The sequence below is a fragment of the Copidosoma floridanum genome, unplaced genomic scaffold, assembly GCF_036245765.1.
Source record: "Copidosoma floridanum isolate Cflo_tuat_1 unplaced genomic scaffold, Cflo_Japanese_pri ptg000004l, whole genome shotgun sequence".
Classification (NCBI taxonomy): Eukaryota; Metazoa; Arthropoda; class Insecta; order Hymenoptera; family Encyrtidae; genus Copidosoma; species Copidosoma floridanum.
The window spans coordinates 16,059,696-16,079,147 of record NW_028321881.1 but is presented as its reverse complement, the minus strand read 5'-3'; the positions used below and the strand labels follow the sequence as shown (position 1 = coordinate 16,079,147).

General features: G+C 34.2%; 1 protein-coding gene across 1 annotated transcript in view; it reads left to right on the top strand.

The window, feature by feature from the left end:
- Positions 1 to 19,452, top strand: part of Apoltp (Apolipoprotein lipid transfer particle) — a 2,496,658-nt gene that overhangs the window by 1,449,046 nt on the left and 1,028,160 nt on the right. The window contains exon 24 of the mRNA XM_089596186.1: positions 9,341 to 9,832. Coding sequence (XP_089452312.1) covers positions 9,341 to 9,832 — 492 coding nt within the window. The remainder of the gene's footprint in view (positions 1 to 9,340; positions 9,833 to 19,452) is intronic.

Sequence of the window (19,452 nt, the reverse complement as noted above, 5' to 3'; positions counted from 1 at the left end):
CGAGGTTTTGTATGCTCATATTAACACTAATTTTTAAGACCCTAGTCGCGAACTTTTACGTGACACAGAGGGCTAAGATAATTTCTATGCAACTTTGAAATGCTCAGAAGTTTAACTTCAACTACACGAGATAAAAACTAAAACTTTAATTTATACTGGCAGTGAAGTTATCTGTAAATAAAAGAATTTTATGTACGTAATATAGAAAACATTCTCCTACATTGCCAATTAAGGGTGAAGCCGTCAAAAGATTAACAGGTATCATAGCTGAAATCGCAAGTATAAATAAATACAAAAGTGAAAAAATTAGAGATGAAATTAATTTTCATTGCTTCACCCAGATTCGTAAAAGATTGTATACTTGGAAATAATTTGCATAAGGCGATAAATCTAGTATTAAATACTGCTAAGCAGAAATAAAAGTGAACGATACTATCATATATGATTCTTTATCATACGAAGATGTGCTTTTCTCAGCTAAAAATTATTCATTTTTAAGAGCAGTCAGAATAAAAGAGACCAAGGATATTTTTAAAACTCAAAATTTCAATTAATTTAAAGAAATTTTAAAATTTATTGAAGGAAGATAATATATCAACGGTATCTCCAAAGAGGTGGTTGTTAAAAAAATTAAAGAATACAAGAATTTTAATAATCAACAAACAGAATCATCAATTAATTTAACATTAAAATACAAAAAAGGTTTTCAAAAAAAGACGAGGTCTCTTAGCTAATTATAAGCATAAGCTTGTCTTAAAAGATGAAAATCCATCTTACTTGAGATCGTATTAAATGCCTTTAGAATATAGGTATAAAATTAGCACGGAAGTAAATAAATTCAATTTCATAAGACACTCCACCAGCCCATGTAAAAATCCTATCACTACTACTCTCAAAAAATATGGCACTGTAAAGATGTTTTTAAACGCAAGAAAAATAATTGAAAAACTCGCTGAGGATTACAAGGCTCCTCCCAGTATTAAAAACCTATTTTTACGGTGTAAAAACATACAAATAATCTCTCATTTAGATTTTACGAGTAGTTGTTGGCAAAGTCCCTTCAGTAAGGACAGTAAAAAATGTACGGCTTTTTTGTATAATAATAAACTAAACGAGTTGAATGTTGTTACTTTCGGTATTGAAACAAGTAGTGCATTTCTTCTCAAAGGAATTGGGCAGGTGGTTCTGGATCTGGAAGACTTCATAATTTTATTCACTGATGACTTGGCTATAATAATACTCCGGCTTTATCGTGTAAGTACGTGAGATGTGAGGAGAGAGAGGCGTGGGAAAAGGATGATTAACAGGTGTGTTGTGTGTGAGAGTGCGGCTGGTGGGTAACGTTCACTGAGAGAAAGAGTTGAGCTTCTCTTGCATCTAAGATCTCGAGCCGATGAGACGATCTCGGAACAAAATAAAACAAAATTAAAGTATTAGCCAGCAAGTCCTAATTTTGCAGGGAGTTGAACAATATTACTAGTCGGAATAGTTTATTGAACGTCGATTTAAAAGTACACGTAAGTCAATTCAATGTAAACAGAACAGTGCAAAATAACGAGAAAGTCTTCAATAAAACTACTTGCAACTAGTTCAACGACGGAATCGAAATTCACTAAGTTTCCTCTCTTCAAATTTGCGATCCATTTAAATCATCAGCATCACTATTAATATTGGCAAGCACATAAACCATCATCTACCTTTAAAACACATCTTGAACTTATAGAAATAATTTTTAAAAGACTTGATCATCATAACCTGCATCTCAATTTTAAAAAATCAAATTTTGCTAAACTAGAAATATTATTTTGAGGCCAAATTTTATTCAATGAAGGCCTACAACCCAATCCCAATAAGGAAACGACTATAAAAAATGTTTTCCTACCTAAAAACTCCAAACACTTGTAAGCTCTCTTGGGATTTGTGAATTGTTACAGTAAATTTGTGAAAAAATAATCTATTTATGCGTTTTCATAATTTAACTTATTAAAAAGGAAGTGACATTTAAATTGGAAAATGCTTATCAACGAGCTTTTGATAAAATCAATGAAATTAAAAAAAAAATATTGCATTAAAAATTTCACACACGCATAAGCTATACATACTAGCTACAGATGCAAGTAAGCTTGCCATAGCTGCTGCTTTGAGTCAATTAAATAGTGAAGGGGGAGAGGAAATAATAACCCATCTTAGTAGGACTCTTAGAGTTAGTAAATTAAACTATAGCACTACTGAAAAGGAAATGTTAGCAATTGTTTGGTCAATAGACAGGCTAAGTTTGTATTTAAGGTGAGCTGTAAACATTATCATACGTACAGATCATCAGGCCCTCTCTTTCTGAAAAAAGTAAAAGTATAAGAACTCTAGATCACAAAGGTGGGTACTAGTCTCACAAGATTAAAATATTGACCATGAATATATATCTGGAAATAAGAATACAGCAGCAGACTAATAAAGTCGATACTTAGACACAGGAGAAAAAACTACTATAAATATAATGATAGCCTCGTTATTGGCAGACAAACCTAGTGAACTCCTAGTAACGGATTTTAAAAATTTATCTGCATTTTAATAGCAAGATATTCACAGAAACAATTTAAAAAATCATCTGAAGTATGGAACACTGCACAAATTAAATGCAAATAATATAATACTAAAAAATGAAGGTAGGAGAGAGAAAATTGTATTTTTAAAAAGCATTGAAAATGGATTACTAAATAAAACACACATTATACACGGACACATAGTTCCCAAGAAGATCATAAGAATGTTAAATAAACACTTTTTTGTGCTGAAATTAAAGCCTTATGTCTATAAATGGCAAACGGTAAATATAAACAGTAAATCCTGGCAGGGACCCAAACTGATCACTCTGCTTGTACCTTATACTGCGGGTCCCACACTTTACATGTAAGCGTGTCTTCTTAAAGTATCGTGTACATATATAATGTTTTATCATTTAGTGTGTACCTGTGTTCTCTTAAAACTTAACATTGTTCTTTGTTCACTCTTGTCTTTGAAAAACCATAGCAATAGATAAGACGGCAACGAGGCTATTGCGGTCTCTTAGCTCTTCCTCACCTTTGCTTACTTTCTTGGATCACTCGGGTAAAGAGCCGACCCCTGGGGCATTGCGTAATGGGGTAAACTCTTTTGTTAGGGAGTTGGTAAATATTCAGGGCAATACAAACTAAAGCTATTCCGAAACATAGAGGAACTATCGTGCCCAGCAGTGTTCAAAGTGAGTAAGATTTTTTATTATTTATTAAAAGGCATAAAATCGATCAGAGATGTCATGTACGACCTGCCAGAGGTAGTACGAACCTAACTGTTAACCTGCATGCTCTTAACTGGGTATCTAGTGCTACAGGTTGGGGGTATTGCGAATCCAGCTTCGTACCTATGAGCTCGTTGCTTGACTTCTTTTCTCCTATAAAGGAACCTTTATACTAACCCTCATATAAGTAGAATTTATTACGTCACTAAACTCTTTATGTACAATAACAATTAAGAAAATTCTGACCCTCACATACTGACCGCACTATACCATTGTAATGAGTGGTTAATAGCCCCACTTTTTTGCCATGGTACGTATACTTTTGTTCAAGCACTTTAGCAAAAGTTGGACATTAAAACTTACAAGATTTGTGCTTTTTCCACCTTTGCACTGTACTCAATGGTTACGTTTCTGTGACAGTCAATTATTTAATTTTAAAGTTTACTTGTTATTTATTTCAAACCTGTACCTCTGCACTGTATGTAGTAACCACGCTCCTGCGACAGTTAACTATTCTCTCTCAGAGTTGATTAATGTGAATGTTTTTAACTCATTCATATTTGAAAAAAAGCAAATTAATAAATACAGCAGAAACTATCGATGATCTCACGCTATTAAAAGAATAATGCCCGATCAGGGCATTCAATACATAGCACATTATACTAAGTGATTATAGTTACGAGACGTTATTTGTGTATTAAATAGTTGTATTCGATTTGTATTATTCGCTCACTTATTGCTGATTTATAAGTTTGTAGACAAGCAACTTATCATCAAGAATTACTATAAGTGTGAAAAAAATAATACTTTAGAAATAAAGTAGCTTACGACTGTATTATTGTTATACCACATGTTTTATTTAGATGCGATGTACATGAATGAAGTTGAACAATTTGTTAACAAATCTTGGATTTTCTTATTTTATTTAAGTATATCCAATGATGTTGCATAAACTACAAAGGTTGTACGTCTGGTAGCCATTTCTATGTATGTTTAATGGTATTAATTTTTATTAGTAGCAATAAACCAATATGTTCCTCTGTCAAAAAAGTTTAGTTTATTTTTTTTCATGAGTGGCTTCATTTGCAAAAAGTACGAAGTTACTAGTGCAATAAAGGAACGACAATTAAAGTTTATTATAATTTTTTTACTTCACTCACTTAAAACTCCTAATAAAATCTACTTATGGACTGCTTTTTTACAACTGTAATTCTTTTAATATATTTTTCTAATTTATTTACCCTCTCGAAATTCGCTAAGAAGGTTGCCTATTATTCCATCCAATGAGAATTAATTAAATGTAACATATGCAGTAAAATTTATTCACATAAGAAAGAGAATCAATAAAAATGTTACTGTACGTATACAAATTTTTAGTTATTAGGCATATTATCATTTTTAATATAAAACTATACTTCCCCAACGTTGGTTTGACAAAAGTGTGATTTTAATTAACGTTCCACTTGACTCTACAAATATTCTTGAAATGAGAAAGCATACAATATTTGTTAAGACTTGTATTTAATTGTTAGTCATGCATAAGCTACAGTAAAATACTGTTACATTCAAGTAGACTACATCTCTCAGCTAGTAGTAATACAAGATTTAAAATTTTTCAATTCGGAAGAAATCATTAACTAAATCTGACAAGCACCATAAAAGTCAATCAATATCTTAAAACTATGTACCTTGGCAGTGTGGGAAGCTCGACTAAGTAATAGAAAACATGACTATCACACTATTAAACACATCTTTTACTATTGAAATAACAGGAAAAAGAATTAGTTAAAAAAAAAAAAAATCATGCATGTTTAAATTTCTAGTTACTTGGCATTATTTAAATAGAAGTTTTCTTTTTTAGCATTGTTTTGATGAGTATATGATTAAAGACTTCTATTTTGACATTAGCCCCAATGAAACTAAAGTCTGGTATCGTAACTATCAAGCAGGTTGTAACTCTGAGCTGATAGTTGTGGAGAATTAGTAATTTTTAACTTAGAAGGAATCATGCGCTAATTCTGCCAAGCTATATGATATGGACTAACTCAGTCAATATCTTAACAAATAGGAATTTAGCTGACTATGGCTGCGGAAGAATTTTTTGTGCCAATATCAGAGTTCTACAAATAAAAATTTTGTCTTTTTTGAACACATGATTAATTTTGCCCAGCAGAGGTAGTGCTTTTTGTGAACTTAACTAGGTTCGCATCTAATACCTCCTAACTGATGTATTTATATATTTCAGCATATTGTATTTAAGGATAAAATAGGAAGAGTTAAAAATTCTGCGTCAAATACAGAAATCATTTACTTCTAGAAACCTTAAAAAAGCTGACGACTCATGATGGTCAGCGTCATAATATAGTCATATTAGGCCTCAAGTGCTCCATAGAGGAAAAATTTGCTTTTAACTCATTATGTTAAAAGCATTTTTTAAATCTGTAACCTCAAGAAAAGTTTACATATAGTCTTTTAAAGTCTGTATTTTAAGTTAAAATAACCAACCTTAGAATAACCAAAAACCAAAAATAAGTGGTCTTAACTGGAACCAATGGTTCTTTAAAATATGGAATGATTAAATTTCTTTGCTGTCTATCTTTAAAAGAAATATCGCTTAAACTGTGATACCTTACATAAACCTTATATACAGCCTTATTTGTAGCTGGTCAAAGCTCGTCAATCTGACCTGACTACATTATGGACAATAACTTTACTTTTATGGCCTTTCCTTTCTTTTTAAACTTTTGAAAAATTCTTTGAATCCTTTAAAGTTAGATACGCATAGCACTACTAACTTTAACATAAGGGAAAAACTTTTAAGAAGTATGGTGACGCCACTTGATTTTTTTTACTACTAGACCAGTATTTGTATGACTGTTAAAGTGTTAGCCATCTTTGGGTATTTTCTTTTAACACATATGTATCATATTAAGTCTTTGATCCCCCGTAAAAGAAAAATTTTCTGCTTACTAAACTTAATAGTCGGCTCCCGAGACTAATTATACTCAAAATCTTGCACAAAACTATGGAGCACTTTTCATATAAAGTTTAATATGGTTTAAAATAAAAACAATGGTTAAGAATTACCATTTACAAATGTTTAATAGAACAAACTTGATGTAAGCTCAAATACAATCCATTATTTTTGTGTAATTTTCTTCCATGAAGAAGTTAGTTACCAATAACAGCCCGTTGCTTAGCTTGAACGTTATTAAATTTTCATTGCAAAATTATACTTGGGAAAAAAATCATAAGTAGCAATAATAATTTAGAAAAATTGGTGATAACTTTTTTTTTTTAAATTAAAAAAAAATTCTTTTACTTCTTTGAAATGAGATATGCATAGGATTACTGAGCTTAACAGAAGGAAAAAATTTTTTAGAACTGTGCTAACGCCACTTGATCTTTTTTACTACTAGAACAATATTTGAACGACTGCTAAAGTGTGAGCCATCTTTGGGTATTTTCTTTTAATACATATGTATTATGTCAAGTCTTTGATACCACATAAAAAATTTCTTCTGCTCTTTAAGCTAAATATTCTGCTTCCTAGAAAAATTATTTCTATATAAAAATCTTGTAGAATACTATGAACTAAGTTTCATAGAAAGTTTGATGTAGTAAATTTTTTATTCTTATTTTCTTCTATAACGGACTCATAACAGCCCATTGCTTAGCTCCAACGTAATTTTATTTTCATTGGAAAATTATACTTAGGCAAGAAAAACTGATGAGAGAAAAAATAATAAAAGAAAACTCAGAGTCAATAAATAATGCCTCGGTGGGTCCTACTACTTTAAAAAAAAAAGTTTGCAACACTAAAGCTAGTTTCAATTGTTGACTCAAAACTGTTATTTATTTTTAAACCTTCTGAAAGAATTTTTAAAGTCAAATGTAATTTTTTTCGTGTAGTTTGGAATTTAAATTTACTGCCATTTGTGTTCCTCATCAATCATTTTCAAAAAATTATTCTGGTATCACGCATTATAGATTTACAACTTAGGCGAAATTGAATTGTCTTGGTACTGGATTTTAATTCTATTTTTGTACTTTACTTTCGTCGTTGTTAATTTTAAATATATTTTCTGATTATATTATTTGTAAATGTCATCTAGTACTAATAATATTATGTAGGGTACAATAAAGATCAAATTATGACAGAAGTCAGCGTTTGTTTTCTTATAATTATTTTTACCTTTTTATTAAGGAATAAAAAAGTTTTAACAGTTTGGCGCTAGAATTGATTAAACAATCATATGTACATATTTCAATACACAGTCAACCTCATCGCTCTCACTTTGCACTTTATTTCACTGTATCAACGAGTGGCCAACTTAAGAATTAAAAAAATTTAGTCAAAAATAAGTCTGAAGAACTATGTAATAATCATATTCTTACATTACTTATTTTATGAAACTGTTTGAAATTTAATTTCCGTATAATTTTAAACAAATTATAGTCAGTGGTTCTTATACCTAATAAATAAAAAATATCTTGGTTTCTGTAACGCATAATTTCTTATGCCATATTACAAAGTGGTGTATAGCCATAAATAACCTGTCATTCAAACTGTCGTATGTTGATATCACTCCACTAGATACCAGTTTCGGTACTCATAGACAATATTACTTAGAGTTATTTTCTACAAAAAATGTAAGGTTGGTAGTATTTCATTGCCAACCTCAACTAAGCTCAAATTGTAGATGCAAAAGTACATAAATTAAAAGAATCAAACTTTTCATGTTTTCTTACTACAACTTCTGCATATAAAGGTTTGACAAATATTTATTATGTATTCTTTTTCTTTTTTAGAAAAGGATTTGTACATTGTAAAATTTGCAATACAATTCTTAAGGTTTCTAAACAGGTCCCTATTTTTTATACAATTTTTCCTTCTTTTTTTATGAATTTGATATGTACTTAGTCTACTGCTATGAAGTTGAACATAACGTACAGTTTTTCAATGACTTTTTTATAGAATTTGACATAACCAATTATTCAGACAGCTCTACTTTATTTAGTAGGTCTTTTAACAAAAACTAAGACAGTATGAAAGTTCTAAGATTATTCTATAAGGTTGACGTTTTACTAGTAATTTGGCAAATGACTATTTAAATTTTATATAAGGTAAAATTTGTAACATATAACTTTTGACCTTACCTCAGTTAATTTGTTTAGGAATAGTGTAACTTGATAAGTTTGATTAATTTTTTAGCACAAGAAGCCTAGCTTTTGGAAAGCTTATCAAAAATCTACTGCAAGATCATTTTATTACAAAAATGTTAAATATTCGTCATTTACTCCCATCGTCTTAAGGCTGAATTTCTTTTTGATACAAAGACAGTATTAAGGCTTTTGATATAAAGAAGATAATGTAGTAGTTTTTATGGCTGAACTCGTTCAAATACCTGTAAAAAATACACATTTAAATTTTTCTTCCACCATTTTTGCTGAGCTATAGTAAACATAGACTTAAGTGTTTACGAAAGTACAAGCCGTATGAATCATTATGTTATTTGTTGCAAAAGTTAGTACAAAATTGAAAGTTATATTTAACAATAATAAAGTTTACGTGATTATTGTAAGAGATGTCCTCGTATTAAACAGACTGCTTATAACAGACCTTTTCGTTACAGTAGTTACTCATTATTTTTATCCATTTTATTTTCCTACTTATTGTGAATGAGTTTAGGCGTAGACTAAATAATAAATAAATAATTTTTTTAGACAATTACTGACTTATTTTATATCAATTCATCCATTTATATGTAATGTAATGAATCAACAAATACTTATTATGTCTACGTGATGTTTTCTCTTTAATAATAATGATTTATTTTTACTATTTATCTAGAAAACAGGATTAATAGCCCTACTACTTTTCAGGTTGAGCTTCAAATAAAATGGTCAATTGAAGATAACGTATTAAAAGCTTCAACTCTTTTTATTAGTTGGCTGGGGCCACTATCTTATCTGGAAACGTTCGTTACTTTTAACAATTCCATTTATTTTGATGGAGACATTTTTTTGGAATTACAATATAAACTAAAAAAAAGTGAAAAGCAGAAGCTTGTTGTTAACGTCACGAATGGAAATGTAGTGGGTAGCCTAGAAATACCATCACAACTTAAATATTTCTCGTTTGATGGCCATTTATTAAAAAACAATCCAAATTTCATTAACATATCAGGAAATATTGTAAGTAAGAGGAACCATGATACGTTCAGCTTTACTTGTTTAGTTCAACTTGAAAAAGGAAAAATTGTGCTTGTTAATACAACAGTGTTCTTAAGGAATAAGTGTTGTCCATTAGCTACTCCAATTTTAGAGTTAAAGTATAGACGGGAGAAGTATGAGGCATTCCTAAATGGGATTTATAATAAATATTTTGGAGGAGTAAAAATAAATTTTATTAATCGATTAAACTGGGACGTTAAAGCATGGCTACGCAAAGATTACCATGAAATTTTTAATAGCGTAGTATTTATGAATATACAAGTAAATAATAATACTACAGTGTATTTTAGAGCAGAGACACCTTGGGAACTAGTACGGGAAGTAATTTTCCATACTAATTTTCTACTGGGAAAAAAGTCTGGTGCTGCTTTTTTGAGCCGTAAGTTAAACAATGATTCAAGTAGATCAATGCTGAACTACCGTATAATATCTCATTTTGACATATTTGTCCACTTCACTACAGATCAAAGTCATAGTAAACTTAACTTTAAATACATAAATATAATTAAATTGTATGAGAATAAAAAAACATTGTTGAAACAAATGAATCTAGGTTTAAACATTACTGCAGATAATAGTAGATGGAATCTTATGACAAATATAAGTGTTACCATGAGTGATCTATGTAATATGGATATTGATATTAAGTTGCAGTTACCTTCATCTTTTAAAGAAGTTCACAACTTTTCATTAGTATATTACACCAATATAAATAACAGTTACTTCCTTCATGTTGTAAAATATACAACTTCTCAATCAAAATTGAAATATTTAACACAAGGCTTGGTAAGTGTAATAATAATTATACATATATACATATAAATACATATTTTTTTTTATTTTTTTATTTATTTATTCATTTATACACTTATTATTTCTGTATTTCTTAACTTTATATAAATTCTATAAAGTATTTGAATAGTATGAGCATACCCATAGCTTACAGTTATCAAAAGCTCACTTTTTGACTTAAGATACTCCTCCCTTAAAATATTTACTTAAAAAGTATAGTTATTTACGTAACAAGTGCGGAAAAAACGATTTCCCGCACGAGTGGCCGGAGTTGACGGAAACGAGTGCCAGTTGAGCACACAAGTGCGTAGCACAAGTGTGATCGCACGGCACGAGTTACCGTCACCGGCCACGAGTGCGAGTCTATCACACGAGTGCGGGAAATCGTCTCGAACGAGTTGCGTACAAGTTTTTTCACAATAATTGTGCGAAAAATAGGTGTTTTTTGCACTGATATAAGTATGAAAAATAGTTTTTTCCTTCCTCTGGTGGTTTTAGAAGGCTGGTACTTCCTCGGGTGAAAAAGCAGTTTTCCGGAACTCGTTTGAAAAGTCTCCTTTACGAGCCTCGTTACGGACCTCGCCTTCAGCTCGGGCCGCAAACCTCTCGGTTCGCAAACAGAGACTTTTCAAACTCGTAGGCAAACTACTATTTTGAAGGCGAGATCCATAACGAGGTTCGTAAAGGAGACTTTTTTTTAAGAGTTTCGGAAAACTGCTTTTAATGCCCGAGGAAGTACCAGCCTTCCAAAACAACCCGAGGGCGGAAAAATTATTTTTGCAATAGAGCAAATTATTATTAAAAAGTCGATTTTAGGTAGAGTAACAAGGCGTTGTTTCAATAATTGCCAATTAGGTGTAATAGTAATAAAGAGATGAAGGAAGAGAGGAGGCACTCTGTTTATTATACGTGCAGGCTGTCCTATCATTTGAAATGCCTAATAGTTCTGTATATGATCGAGTGAGAGCGATAACTGTGAGGTAGTGGCGTCATAGTATAGTGTGCTAGAGGCTTTACTTTGTTTAAGTGGGTCAGTTAAATTCAAGTAAGCAATGAGAAAGGCACGAGGTGTGCTCAGGCACAAAGCAGCAGTAACTTTTTTCTCGTTAGCTGTCTTGAAGCGAATCTACGACGGTCTTTCAACTTTGACGTCACTCTATTGCAGAAGAAGATTCCTCGTGACAGAAAATTGTTTTATCGAGTAACATCAAGCGTAATACCTGCAATTGTAGGTAAAATTGTACAATTTCTATACTCGTTAGAAGAAAGCTGTTGCAAAAACGCATGCAAGTGACCAAGTAATATCAGCGGTAAAGTTAAAGCAAGTTTTTCGCTTTATATTTTTTTGTTCTTATGCAAAAATAAACCATTTTCGTAATTTAATAAGATACGGTGTTGGTTGTTGGTGCCTTACGTACTCTCTTCTTTCCCACTACCATCCACACGAAGTAATAAAAAGTTGCTCTGCTATCTACATCCATTGTTTTGATTCGAATGAAAACGTCAAGAGTTTTATAAAAGTACAACTAAAACATGTACGAATTGTACGAACATTATTGCTGAATGTACATGACAAAAAAGGACAAAGATAAATTAGTAATGTATGATTTTTTTAACCTCATTCGTTGAGTTTGTAGCGTTTTCACTCTTTATTACCGTCAGTTTTTCTCAGCAGTTTATGAAGTAAGCAAGCGCTCAAAGGAAGCTGGCTGTAGTTAAGTCGCCAAGTAACTTGAGATGAATGGCCTTCATTGCAAGGCAAACGAAAACAGCAGCGTATCCTTTTGTTTTTCTTTAATTTCAGGATCTGCAAAGGTCCCCTAAAGTCAACACCTGTTTGGCTCAGCCTATGGGCCATGGATAAAAGTAGACGAGCAGCAAGCAATGTTGCTCTGAGTTCCAGGTGGGGATTGTCATTCTGATACCTGATCTTTGCTGAATCTGCTGACCTTTTAAGTAAGTTTTGTTTGGATGCATACCAAGCTTAAACTAGTCTGCTCATTTCCTCGTCTAACTTGAAGATAAATCAGTGCAGCAAGTGCTCTGCTGCTTGCATTGGAAAAAGCATACAGCTGTTGTTGGCTGTCTGGGTCTGAGTCAAACCATCGGGGCACCGTAATATCAGTCAGCCTGGCCAAGTTTTCTTGGAGTACATTTCAGCGTTTATTTATGGAGCTTAAAAGACTCGCGTCACAGTAAGACTTTAACTAATAGAGATCTTAAACAAAAATTTTCGTGGCTGTGGTGGTTGAGGCCAGCCGTTTAGTCGAGCCAGTTCTGCCAAGACGTGTCGCGTCATCAGATCCTTATTATCGTTAAATACTAAGCACAGCCAAGAGGGTAGCAGAAAATCTTCTGTTGACAGGCCACTCAGTAGCTATGGAAAGTTGGTGATTTATTGTTTGAGATCAAAGCTGCCCAGCTCTCAGAAGTTGGATCAGTTGATCGCAGTGTCTCCTAGCAGTTTTCAGATACTTACCTCTTTTGAGGAAGTCGTTGATGTAGAGATCGTTATGGATCAATACGGTACACTCGAGAAGATTTGTGCTCTTATCATAATGTGTCTTCTTTAAAATTCTAAGAAAAAGGTAAGAGGCACTCGTCTTTCTATACGTAACGCTGGGAAAAATGTAGTGAGTCTCTGGTAGGTCTTCACCCTTACATCAAATGATTCTCTGTAGATACACATTCTTGGTGTGCACTCAGATCTGATAGAATATAATTTTAATGTTAGCGTAAGAAACTACTCGGTGCCATCTCCAGTGGGTGATAACGCTGGTCAGGTTATTTTACAGCTTTGGCCTGCAGTGGAGAGCATTGTTGAGGCAAGACGTGTTAGAAACTTCTCCCAGCTGTCACCCACCATTATCTTTCTGCCAGATGGCATGATGCAGGATATAGTTCGCAGAAATAGTGATGTCCCACAGCTTTTGTTCAGAGATAAGATGCACATATTATGTACGCCCGTATTTCTTTATAAACTTAAAGTAACTTTCAAGAAGTTAAAGATCTTTTTTCATTCTTTCATACTCTTGTTGACGTACTCCATGAGCTGAAGGGAGACTGCCTTGATTCAATTCAAGGCTTTCTCTCTTAAGTCGTAAAGGAAAAATGTATCGACCAATCTCGTCTCTAGACAGGCCCTCAAGGTATCATGTCTTGCACTTGACGTAAGCTGGGAAAACTCTGTTCAATCGACTGAAACCACTGCAAAAGTTTAATAAATTGTTTGTGCCCTGGTTTTGACCCGTTTTTGGCATCCTGAAGCATGACTGCATTACACTAAAATAGTCCAAGATTTTGGTGCATTTTTGTAATTGTCCTTACAATACTTCCATTTCTTTCGAGGACGTAATAATGCTAGTAAGCTGCAGAATGTTGGTAGCAAGCGACAAACTGTGACTGCTCTCAGGAGTAAAGATGGTCAACTGGGTGCAAGCAACTGACATGCCTGAGAATGCTTCAGTAACGCTCGAAATTTCTACAGCATACCTCTTAAAATTGAATCTAAGCTTGTGGGCGTAACATAAACTTATGGACGTTGACTCTGAGCAGGGATTCAGCCTCGACGTCTAGTTGCATCTTGTCATTCGATGACCATGCTGGGTAGCATGACTAATCATGCTGATTCACGACCAGACAATAGCATAGCCGCCCTGTTTTTATCACTAGCTCTTTGTTGCTCAGGGAGAATGCTGAAGCTCTCTTGAGCATTAGGTCGCTCACTTGACGCACTGTAAATCGTCGTGTAATGCTGTGTGTCATAGACCTGGCACGCCATGATAAGTGGACACTCACTGACTAAGAAGCCGTTTCTAAAGCTATTATGACACAGCTGCACCTTATAAATGGAAATTGTAACGTTTTTGTGGAGCATGGTGCCTATAGTCAATACGATGCTCGGTGCACTGATTTTTTTCTTAGACCTGGCACCTCCAAGACGGTGGGAACAACACTTACTGGCTATGAACCCTCCAAGAATTGCAGCCAAGGATGACCCTCGAACCACAGTTTATTTCAGACAAAGTCAGAAGAAGGTTGGTCACGTGATAGGCATCGGCGGGGTTATCTGCTATTCGAACGTTTTGCCATTTTTTTTTTGTCTCCTAGACGCTGTATTTCGCCTCATGGTTGTGTATTTACGTGGTTAGCCTCAAAAAATTTGAGAAATTGAGAAGATTTTTGAAGCCAGTACAATGCAATAGCGGAATCTGACTAAAACATTAATTTGTCTGTTTAGAAAAAGCGCTTATTTCTTTATAGAGACGTGCAAGAATTTATGCCTAGCATAACTCAAGTCGTGGAATCGTAATTTTCTTCAATGCAGCAACTCGGAACTTTGCATACACTCATCGTTTGATCTAATACATAAACTCGCTCCATATCCCACCTTACTCGCATCGCAAGATCCATGAATGTCTACGCGCGTGGGGTTTTCGATAAAAAGTTGTTGTTCAATGCAAACACTTTGAAGGCTGAAAAGCTTGTTTGTTAAGACACTTTATCATAAGTACAATTCTTGGTGTACTGACTAGTCCCAATTTAACTTTGATCTCCAGCACTCCTGTGGTATTGCTTTAGCAAACAAAATTACGGGCCCAAGTTATCCTAAAGGGTCGAATATTACCACAATTTTCAATACAATTGCACGTTTCGTAATTTTTTCCGATGTGTTTACGTAGTTTCCGGTGTAAAGAATTTTATCATCATGCGAATTCCACGTGAATCCTCATGTTGTTAAGACCGTATCTTCCTTGACAACGTAATTTAGATCGATGAATTAATCTTCAAGATTATTTAATGCGTTATGATGATTCGAGGCCCATTGACATACATCGAAGCCTCAACGCCTTAAAAGAGAAATAACTCCACTTCGAGTTTTGAGGACATCTTGAACGGTATCAGAACCTGTTAATAAGTCGTCAACGTATAAGTCGTCCTTTAATACTTAAATGGTCCGAGGAAAGCTTGCGCTTTCGTCGTTCAGGAGTTGTTGAATCGTTTGTAGGGTTAGATAAGGTGCGGAGCAAGTGCCAAACGTTATGATATTGAGCTGACGAACGTATATCTTGCCTTCGAGCACTAAAGTGACCTACCGTCAGGGTGGACAAAAGTTTGTCGGTACATTTGGGTAATGTCAGCAGTGATGACAAATCTGTGGAGATAAAAACGTAGTAAATCATTAAAATGTTTCCAGATGCGTTAAAAACGACTTGGACTATCGTCATCCTGCCAGATTCCTTCATTACCGCGTGATGGGACATATAACAGCCACTTATTAACTTATGATTTACATGTGACATGTGTCCAAAATTAGTATAATCCTGCATTTTTTTTTCGAATCCGCATTTGAGTGCAAAATAAGCGTTTAATTTTCTTTGTAGGATATGAAGACGATAAAGAGCCTGAGACCTAGAATCACCGACATTTATATCTTTCTGCCAGAAGGGCAAGCGTAGGACATATCAACCGTCTGAGTTGCAAGTAGTGTGTGTTACATAATGAGCTTTGCACTGTATTATTTCAAGCGATTTCGATGAGTAAAATAAAATTGCAAGATACCTATGTGGTGTTCTCTGTTTTTCTCGATTCCCCCGCGATGATCCAGCCAAGTTGTGTCTTCTGTAAAATTAAACTCTCACTACCACGCAATATATTTAATTGTGCAATGCTAAATATCAATAAGATTACGCTGGCACTAATCAAAATGTCTACATATCTTGACAAGAGGAAAAACGGATCTGCAAGTCAGATGTTAGAGAAGATTTTCATAACATCGCGAGGAAAAACTTTGTTAGGAACTAACATGGCAGATTTGGCACGGTCATGAAATTCAGAGTCCTACGGATGGTATCATCTGTTAATTTAACATGAATTTATGTTCTACTCTTGGATACCGTACGAATTTCAATTATGGCAGCAATCGGTATGTTGCATGAATGTGTCGGAAGTCGCAGCTATCATGCAAAGCTCGTGATAATAAAATTTAAGATTGCGCAGGTATCAAGTAGACCACGAGCTTGTATGAAATTTCTGTCAGCATTTCTCATGTTGACTATAGCACTCATTATCAACTGAGCTTGTGGCACATGAGAAGGTAAACTTAAATTTTGTATGCCTAGTTTTTACGACATAGAATTTTCTGTAGGATTGCCATTGCTTACTGACTCAGTTTTAGTTTTAAAACGGTTTGAGTACTACTTAAGTTTGCCGTTACGTACCGGGATCGAATACAGAAGCGTTTTGTGAAAGTGTACACACATCTTGCAATGATGGGCGCAAAGGCAATTTTGCCATAATTTCTTAGCCCTGACTGCGTTTTACCACTGTGGCACTGACAATTTTTTAAAGGCTTTCATTTAAAAATGGAATAATTTTCACTACAATAACCGCAGCCACCTTGCGTGGCCGTGACAAACGGCCACGTGCCAGACTCGTTATTTCATGCCTTTGAAGCGACTGGAGCTTGTTCTGCACGGCGATTGCTGGGATCATTACCCAGGTTATTGTTAATTATCAGGTTGCTATGCAAAGTGCCAAGCCTAAATACAGTATGACTCACGAAATTGCAAAACTCATCGAAAGTCAGATAAACGTTAAAGTCAAGAATTTCCTTCTATTTAGTCCGGATATCGTTTGGTAATTTTCTCTTTAACAATCGCACGCCTAGATCACTCTTAAGATTGACCTTCAACAACTGCAGTATGCTCAGATGTTGACGAGCATCATCTGCAATTTTCGTAAATTTTTCGGGGGTCGCCTAAATAAGAGCCGGAATAAAAATCAAAGTGTTAACCCACATGGATACGCAGCTTGTTATATTCATTTACAAGTTTTTTTTAACGCCTTTTGGTAGTTTTCTGCACAAGCATTATAAATCGAGAGTTCATTAGGAACCAGACCATTTAAGCAGTCTCTCAAGTAAAGAAACAAATCAGTACGAGTGTTTATCATAGAGGTGAACGTATTTTAAGAGGAGAGCCATTTATCATGATCGCCGTTGAAACGCAGAAGCTGAGAAACTGGAAGTTTTAAGAGACACTGATCGTCTAAAAATGTAGAATTTCTCCGCAGAGCTTCTTCGTGCTGGCATGCTCCTTACCCAGAGTGAGATTTTTACGTAGCTATCCTCTAAACCAGGCATATACGACGGTGCAGCAGTTCAGCATTTTTTGAGTCGATTGTGGCAAGTTCGTCGTTAAGCGTCTCGTACTCATAAAATGCGATGGTAAGACGCTCAAGACGTATGAACGCACTTTTTCGCTCGAGTTTTTCATCTTTGACGGCTGTTTTTAAGTTCGTAGTCTCTTCCTTTAACTTAAGTTGCTTCCGCTGCATGACAGCAACGTGGTCAGTTATGCTGGTCGAATTTACACGAGTCCCCACGAAACTCAAACGATGCATGTTGACGAACCAACCGTCATACGAGTTCTTATCTCTCTCTTTCCCGCTCAAGTTCAAGCATACTCAATCGCTATTACACAAGCATCTCTTATTTCCAAAAATCACTCACAACTGAGACAAAAGTTTTGAATTCTCGTGTCTTATATAAACGAATAATAAGGATCAGAAAGAGAGAAGCACTATAGTTACACGGAGGAAAGAAAATTTTTAAAATGTCTTTACTCTAATTTATTCAAACTGACACGGTATAGAAACACTTAAATTTTATACAACTTTTTGATAAGAAGGTACTTATCTCTGAAATTCTACTATAGTTTGTCCTAGTTGCTTGTGTGGTGGCTGGACATGGGAAGCGTCCACGATAATAATGACAAGTAATATCCTTGAATGATAAATAATGGGCTGGATCGCCAGTTCGACGTACCAACAAAATTTTTGGCTCTCACTTCACTTGATTGAGTCTGTGTTGTTGAATTGATTTAGATGAATGGCTCACACCTCACAGGAGGCACCAAAATGTATCATTGAAGCCTTGTCAATTTGTCAAAATCTCGTGGTTAAATATCGAAAGGTTATGCCAAATAAATAAAACACGTAAGAGTGGAAAAAAAGTGTTGTAACAGAAAAAAACCTAATTTATTGAATAACAAAAAATTATACTGAATACAAATAAAATAAAGTAAGATACGAATGAAACAAAGTAGTAATTGAATTGATTAATTACAAATAAAAAGAAAGTATGAGCCAGACAACGTTTTTATAAGTGTGTACGTGTGTATTTTATATTGATGGTACAACTCTGAGCCATTGATCAGTGGAGCACGGTCGACCTGGTGACGGCACCAGGTAAATTGGGGGTATGAATGGATGTACATGACTCAGAGCCAGTAATTGTAGGCGTTGCGCTAGAACCTTAAATGTTTGTCGATAGTCTTCGAAGATAACGCTATTTACGAGGACGCCATGAAACACGATCGTGAAAGCGTAATTCTAAAATCTCTTGAGCGAGATCGAGGAAAAACAAGACAATGAAGCAAGAAAAAAAGCAACCTTATTATGCGTCTAAACTAGTGAAGCACTGAACTTAGCAAAAACATACGTGCGATTCTTAAGAGAGCCAGACGTATGATAATGTTACGTATTAAAAATTTGTGAAGCATTGGCCATACCAAGCTCACCCCTGCTATCTCTCTTGACTCGTAATTGGCCGTTGGCTATCAAATAGTGCTAAGCTAATTCATGTGCATTGTCTTCTTCTTTCTGTCTTTCTAGCTGCACGTGAGTGAAAGAAAAAACAGTTGCACAACTGTATATATATATATGTATCTGTTCGCATACGACCATCTAGAGGAACGTGGCTGTCTTGTGTATGTCTTATGCATCAGAATCGACTAAACATCTGCATTTATGAATAAGCCAATTTCCCAAAAAAAAAAATGTCGTTATTCCTCTGACTATTTTGATCAATCTCAAGCCAAAGACTATTTTTGTCACACAGATATAATAGCACTTCTGTAGCTTCAGAGATTCTTGATAATACCTGTAATAAGATGGATAATGCAAAAGTTGTTTTGATTCAAAGAAAATTGCTACGTAAGTACGTAAGAGCAACATTTTCTTGTTTATAAGCTGTTAGCACAATTACAATAATATCCTCTTATACCATTTAATTCATCTTTAACAACATTATGATTCATGTAACATTTATATATTGAACAGCTTACATGTCTTGATCTGACTTTGAA